The sequence below is a fragment of the Phaenicophaeus curvirostris genome, chromosome Z (genome assembly GCF_032191515.1).
Source record: "Phaenicophaeus curvirostris isolate KB17595 chromosome Z, BPBGC_Pcur_1.0, whole genome shotgun sequence".
Taxonomy (NCBI): Eukaryota; Metazoa; Chordata; class Aves; order Cuculiformes; family Cuculidae; genus Phaenicophaeus; species Phaenicophaeus curvirostris.
In genome coordinates, this window is record NC_091431.1 from 2,208,113 (window position 1) to 2,215,028 (window position 6,916).

Consider the following 6,916-nt stretch of genomic DNA (forward strand, 5'->3'; position numbering starts at 1 on the left):
TCATAAAACATTTAAATATTTTTCCTCTAAAATACTTCTCTTTATTTCTCCATCTTTAAAAATTTGTTTATCCACTGGTATTTTCCAATTTGCCTGCTCTGTTAATTCAACCACATAAAATCAAGTCAAGTAAATTATTTTACAAATATTGGTAGCTCAATCCTGCAGGATCTTTGGATGGAACACAATACTGTTCTAACTAAGCATTCACGTTGTTTTTTACTACTCCCACAGGCTTGCTCAAAGGTTCACCCTTACTTACATCACCCTTTTTCCTCTCACTGTGGCAACTGAAGGCACTTACACGGTCAATACTTTTGTTCAAGGCATACTGAATACAGAGAACATACTTCATATTCCACTTAAGCTTCTAATGTTTCCACTTGACTGGAAGTAATCTTTTAACAATGAAAAATACATACATTTTGAAGCATTTCAGGATAACCTATGTAAGATTTTAGGTGCACTGTCACTTTTTAAAATATGAGACATCTCTTGCAAGCTTTCTTTTGTGAATTTTACAAGAAACATGCTGCTGCTGATTTATTTGTTCACCTGATAGATCATCTGCTTGACACGTTTGCAGAATGCACACAAGGAGAATTTTCTGCCACTTCAAACAGTCACACTCCCACTCAAGACAGAGGGCCCATGGTCCTTAAGGAGTTATCACAGACAAGCAAGCACCTCCCTGATGCAAAAAGATGGGAAACTACAGGGAAAAGTGGCAAAAGGGAGGATTCTCTCTGAAAAGATACGGAAGCTACACAGGGAAATTAGTATAATTAGAACTGGCAGTCATTAGACAGAAAGGAACAGAATGAAGGCAGCCACTTCCAGCACTGGGGAAATGGAAAGCAAGAGCAGGATCAGGCGAGTAGTCACTGTACGCTGGTAAGCTAGGGACCAAAAAATAATTAGTTGGGTTTGGAGAAAAGAGAAGAGCAGAAAAATGCTCAAGCAAACAGTAATAAATAAGCATTGTTCAAGGAATAAGCTGAATCTTAAATGAACAATTCAAATCTGCATAAGTAAGGTATGGAAGTTCAAAAAAGCACGTGATGAGTAAAAGGAATCTGAAATGTTAAGGTAGGTTTTCCATTACTGGACTACTGCCTTTGAAGGGATTGAGGCAAACCATTTCTGTTTTGGTTTGGTTTTGTTTCAGCTCCAGAGGACAAAAATTACGTATAGATTGAACATGAAGCACAACCTTCTACCATGAGCTGGTAAGACACAATGACCTACAATCCTCCTTCACCTCGAGACTCAAACGGATTTTTATTTGTTCTTTTTCAAAAAAACCCAAACCAATCCAAACCACAAACCCCCAAAACACACACACAGAGACCAGCTCTCTTGCATCACTTCTGAAGAGCACATGTGCAGTATATCGGTAGTTTCATTTGCCAAGATCAAATGAGGTGAGAGGCACCAATTGAACATTCTTTGAAGAGAGACGGAGCATTAACTTATCTTAGGCAAACACACTGCCACACAGGAGAACAAACTACTTATATTTGTAAGTCCGGCAATAGTACACACTACGAAGACTGAAAAAAAAAAAAATCTAGGAAAAACTACGCAAAAACCTTTGTCCTTGTGTACCCTCTAGTGGCTGCACGAGGCCACCCTGGCCTCACAGCAGTGTGCCTGCAATTTCCTCAAGACAGAATCAGAATACTTACCTCTGCAATCGTTTTCTTTAACAAAGATTGACAAGATCAGAGATATGAGCAGGCAAAATTATGTATCATTTGAAGCATTTAAGCTTACCACTTCTGCCTCGCTAGCTCAATCCAGCGAGTTCAAGTTTTCCACATTGAAAAGTCGTAAAATATACCAGGCTACTCACCTACCAAGCATTCAGGGCATGTGCCTGTGTTACCATGCAATATATGACAAGCAGGCTACATGCAAACTGCAGCAGCATCAGTAAGTTGAGCTGAATAGCTCTTCAGAAGATCTCCAAGGGTGGAAACTATCCAAGACACAGGTTGTAGAGACCACATAAGAGCTATTTATACATGAAACTGCAATAAATGGCTCGAGTATCATACCAGTGTCCTTTAAACTAGAACAGGCTGTTTTGTCTGTGTATGCTGAAGAAGTGGATTACATCAGGGATCAAAACTTTCATCCAGCATAAAAAAATTCTGCAGGCAAACAGCTAACATTTAATTTAGTTCAGCTTAAACAAACATAAAAGCTTGTACAACAGATACTGAAAATAAACCCATGAAAACCACACCCTCACACCCAAACACATCCAATAAATAGAAGCAAAGGTCAGTACCCTTGTCAAGGCACCGGGTCACCCCAAAATGAAAAAAAAAAAAATCCCCAATACATTTTAACTTGGCAAAATGATATAAACCACCTTCCTGACTGAACATGCAGCTGGCATAACGGAAAAATAGCAGCCAAAAGGAGAATAAGTAGAGTTGTCTTTCAGCACTTCATGTCTACTTCTTCATTCACTGGAAATGCAACAGCCACTTGTATCATTCAACTGATGATGCTAGTCATTAAAGAAAGCCAGAACAAATACCTTGGCAACTGCTAATGCATTCAGCCTTCAGCAAATCGCTACACAATTTGGGTTGGAGGTAAGTATTTCTAAGGCCGATCATTCTGCTGAGCCATATAAACGAAGGACTTTGACTATAAATACAATGAAGGCACAGAGTGAAGTAATTAGATTAAATACCAATACCTACATATGAATTGTAAGGAAAAAGAATCAAAACACTGTCTTGAAATGCCATGAGATAATGCATGTTCAAAATGAAGACTTCACAAAGAACAGAATGCACAAAAGAGATCTATAACATGTCAGAAATAAACTGTATCCCAGGCTACGTGTACAATAAACACCCCTTTTCATAAAAAGGAACTTTTATCTTCAGTACAGCATGTAGAGTGACAGAGCTATCCAGTCCTCCAGACAACTATGAAATGATTTTCTCTCAGATACAGCAATTGAGAACTCAGCAGCAAAAGAGCTGTCTCTGCTGTACAGATAGCAGATACTAATTTTTTTTCTGTACCTCAGCTGCACATCGCGAAAGACCTACATCAACACATAGCCTAGGTAGCTCTTCTTTTGTGCTATTCATCTGCATAATTTTAATAAATGTACAGTCATAAGCAGAAATGCAAAAATCCTTCTTTCTGTGTGTTTATAGGTTAATTTTAAGAAGATTAGTCCCTTTCCATTTTTTGAAGACAACACCTGAACAATTGTATTGCTTGTTATTCAGCCCCATGCCTGGGTTTTGCAATAATGCAGTACCAGCTTGCCATCACTTCCAAAGCACTGCAAGAAAGAACAAACAAAACAAGAACCGGGAGATTATTCATGGGCTAGCATATACACATAGCAAAACAAGCAAGAATCCCCCCCAAGAAATAACTCTGTTATCAAACACCATTAATGTTAACAAAGCTCTCCATCATAACGGCATGAAGGACAATACACTGGAATTGGAGAAGGAATGCAATTCTAGAGCTTGTGTGAAGCCATGCCTCTTCAAATCATATTCATACAGACCTGTGAATGTCAACTGTTACATTAAATGCAAGACACTAGCAGCACTGCTAGAGGCAGTAACAGATTTCAAGAGCCAGAACCGTACTGACAAATTTTGCTTTAGGACATTTAGTAAGGACATTTAAGACTAAAGTCACCTCATAGAGGGTTCCAACTTCTTGGTCTGGAGATGGAGCAAAAGACTGGTTTACATATATAAACTGCAAAAAAAGAAAACAGAACATGGAGTTCTTACATAAACCTCACAGAAGAAACATTCTTCAGAGGTGGGTAAATCTGTCCTTTCTTCACCATTTATTTCAGAATCTTTACAGTGCACACCAAAATACCACAAATTAGTATTTTTGTTTTAGTGTGGAGGGGCAACACAAGTTCAGGAGTCACTCTTGACTGGCCAGCCAGACCAGGCCAAAGCAAGCCTGCTGCCTACCTTCTCCTGCAAGCTGACCCACTAGTTTCCCATACAGCAGCACAAAGTGAACTCATTTGCTTAATTCTTGTTCTTATTTCAAGCATCCAAACCATCCCTACTATTCAAATTTGCTGAATCAGGAAAGCGATCACAGAAATTAGAATTCTTTTTTAAAGTCACCCTTCTCACTTCCTGCTCCAAACATCTATATGCAGACAGCAGCTAGTCCATAACATCAAAGAGGGCCTTGGGATCAACAGTGAGATGGCGATGTCTAACAGGGTATTACGTGCTACTTCCAAAGAAGAGTTATAAAATCCTTAGGGCTTTGTTCCTCAAGTATAGCCTTAAACTTAAACCACACCAGAAAACACCATGATCCTCTAATTTTTTCCTGAGATGATGAGATGGCAGTTGATTAATTAAAACGATGACCATACTCATGAGCAGTAAATACCTGAACTATTGCTTTTCTTTGAGATACTAAGCCTTGGAGACAAGAAATCCTCCGTGATTTCCCAGTGAAAGAGACAGCTAGTGAAACCATTTACAGCTATATTCTTAAATAAGAGCCTGCAGACCAAGAACAGAGCGATCTGGCTACACTTCAGCTACACACATTGCTATTTTAATGAGACTAGCTTTACATTCGTATTTCAAATGAAAACTTTGAAGGGTATGGACATCAGGAGTTTAGTGCTAAAGGCAAAACTAGTGCAATCACACTTCTGAATGCTCCAACTCTTTCAGTGTTGTCAGGTAGCCACTTGGGCTTCACAAGAACGAACATAAAACAGTACTGGTAACATGCTACCAAACCACAAACATTTCTAAGCTACCAATTTTAAAACAGGAACCCCTCCTACAACCGTAATGGAATTGTGTGAGAAATTCTGACAGAAACAGACATCAGTATGCAGAAAGTCAACCCCGCACACTTTAGCCTTTCTTCCAAATAGTCCTTCTGGATACTTGACTTTTACAGTTACACTGTGCACGTGAACCTTTCGCTGAAATGTACTGCTGCAGAAAATACACAGAAGCTCTGCAAATCAGCATCAGAGAAGAAAAGGAGAATGATCAGAGGCCTGGACACCTCCCCTATAAAGAGAGGCTGAGAGAGCTGGAGTTATTCAGCTTGGAGAAGACTCCAAGGAGACCTTATTGCAGCCTTTCAGTACTCATAGGGGGCTTATAAGACAGATAGCAAAAACTTTTAAGCAGGGCCTGTAGCAATAGGACAAAGGGTAAAGATTTTAAACCAGAAGAGGAGAAGTCTAGACGAGATATTAGGAAGAATTTTTTTATGTTGAGGGTGGTGAAACACTGGCACAGGTTGCCTAGAGAGGCAGTGGAGGTCTCATTCCTGGAAACAACCATGGTCAGATTGGACAGGGCTCTAAACAACCTGATCCAGCTGAAGATATCCCTGCTCATTGCAGGGGGAGTGGACTATATGACCCCCATGGTCCCTTCCATCCCAAACCAATGATTCTCTATGCCAAATTTCCTGCTAAAAAACACAGCCCGGCCTCAAGCAGTCTGCCTCGTGTGGAAAGCGTGATAGCTTGGACTCAGGGCAAGCAGGCTGTTCCTTGCCATGGCTGGCTCCCAGCCGGCCCCTACCAGCTGTTCAGAGGCCATCAGCTTCAGGAATTTCTTGATGAAGTCCACGAGGCCCTGGATGGTCCGAGTCCGCTCCACAGCCCACTTCTTGGTTTTCATGATGGGGGTGTCACCCACAGCCTTCAGCAGGACATCAACTGCAGGGAACACTGGATGTTAGCACTGGCTGCCAAGCCCACCTAAGCCCCCTTATTGGCCACAAACACCCATTTACACTGCAAGCCCGCCAGACCCACACACCACAGCAACGTAGATCCTCCCCACACCCGTCAGTCCCTCGACCTTTACTGCTCCCCACAACCCTCCCTGCACTGGACTAGCTCCTCTCTGCACCCCACAGACCTCCCAACACTCTAAGCACCTCCCCATACCTCTCAGCCCAGCCCAGATCCTCCCCACACCCATCCCTCACGCCTTACACCTGCACTCCCAGCACCTCCTAGCCTCTCACCGCACCTATGCCCCCACTCTCTCCTGCTACTCTCCTCCTCACTCACCTCAGACCCTCCCCAGATTGCCCAGTTCGCACCGGGCTCTCTCACCGACCCGGCTCCTTCACCGCCTACCCCTACCCTCCCCTCCTCACTCCGGCACCCCTGGCGCCCTCTGAGCTGCTCCCCGCATCCTCCATCCATTCTCGTACCCCTTCCCAATATCCCCCTCCCGGCATGGCTCCTTTCCTGTCCCTCCTCGCTGCGGACTCCGACCCCCTCTGCCCCTCCCAGCCTGTTCCTCTCTACCCTGGCCCAGCTCCTCCCCGCGGCCCCCAGACCCATCCAGGCCACCCACGCCACACCCCGCTGTGCCCCCAGCCCCTCCCCGCGCCTTCCCCCGCTCCCCGGCTCCGCTTCCCGGCCCTAGGCCTCCCCCCACCCAGCCCATTACTTTTCCTTTTCGCGTCCCCCGCGGGCTCCTCGGCGCCTGGCGATCCGGCGGGCGGCGGCGTGGGCTCAGAGCCCCCCGCTCCGGCTCCGCCTGCCGAGGCTTCCTCCCCGCCCTCGCTCTGCGGCGACGACGCCGGCGGCGGCAGCTCCTCGGCTTCCGCCATGCTGCAGCGCGCGCCCGCCGGAAGTGATGCCGAGTCTTCCGGTTGGTGCGACGCGGGGCGCCTGCTTCCCTGTCACGTGACCGAGCGAGGGGGCGGGCTTTGTAATCACGTGACGGGGCACCGTGCCGCGGGGCCGCCTTTCCCGTCACGTGATTGGAGGACGCGTGTCAGTCTCTTTTTTAGTCACATGATCACGGGGGGGGCTGGGGGCTGCCACGGCTCCGCGCTTATTTTTTTGGTCACGTGACAGCGAGGCGCGGGGCGGTCGCGTCACGTG

At 45.1% G+C, this 6,916-nt stretch overlaps 1 protein-coding gene across 1 annotated transcript; it reads right to left on the reverse strand.

Moving 5' to 3' along the window:
- Positions 1-1,262: 1,262 nt before the first annotated feature.
- ATG12 (autophagy related 12) lies at positions 1,263-6,650 on the reverse strand. Its single transcript, XM_069880427.1, has 4 exons — positions 6,477-6,650; positions 5,592-5,728; positions 3,691-3,753; positions 1,263-3,319 (listed from the first exon to the last, which is right to left on the reverse strand). Exons 1-4 carry the CDS (start codon positions 6,637-6,639, stop codon positions 3,260-3,262), a joined length of 423 nt encoding a protein of 140 aa, XP_069736528.1. The 5' UTR covers positions 6,640-6,650; the 3' UTR covers positions 1,263-3,259.
- Between the last annotated feature and the right edge of the window lie 266 nt (positions 6,651-6,916).

Coding starts and splice junctions, on each gene's coding strand:
- ATG12 (XM_069880427.1), bottom strand. CDS start 6,639: ATGGCGGAAGCCGAGGAGCTGCCGCCGCCGGCGTCGTCGCCGCAGAGC. Junction 3,754..5,591: donor TGATGGCCTCTGAACAGCTG/GTAGGGGCCGGC, acceptor CTTTTTTTGCAG/TTTATATATGTAAACCAGTC. Junction 3,320..3,690: donor AAGTTGGAACCCTCTATGAG/GTGACTTTAGTC, acceptor TCTTTCTTGCAG/TGCTTTGGAAGTGATGGCAA.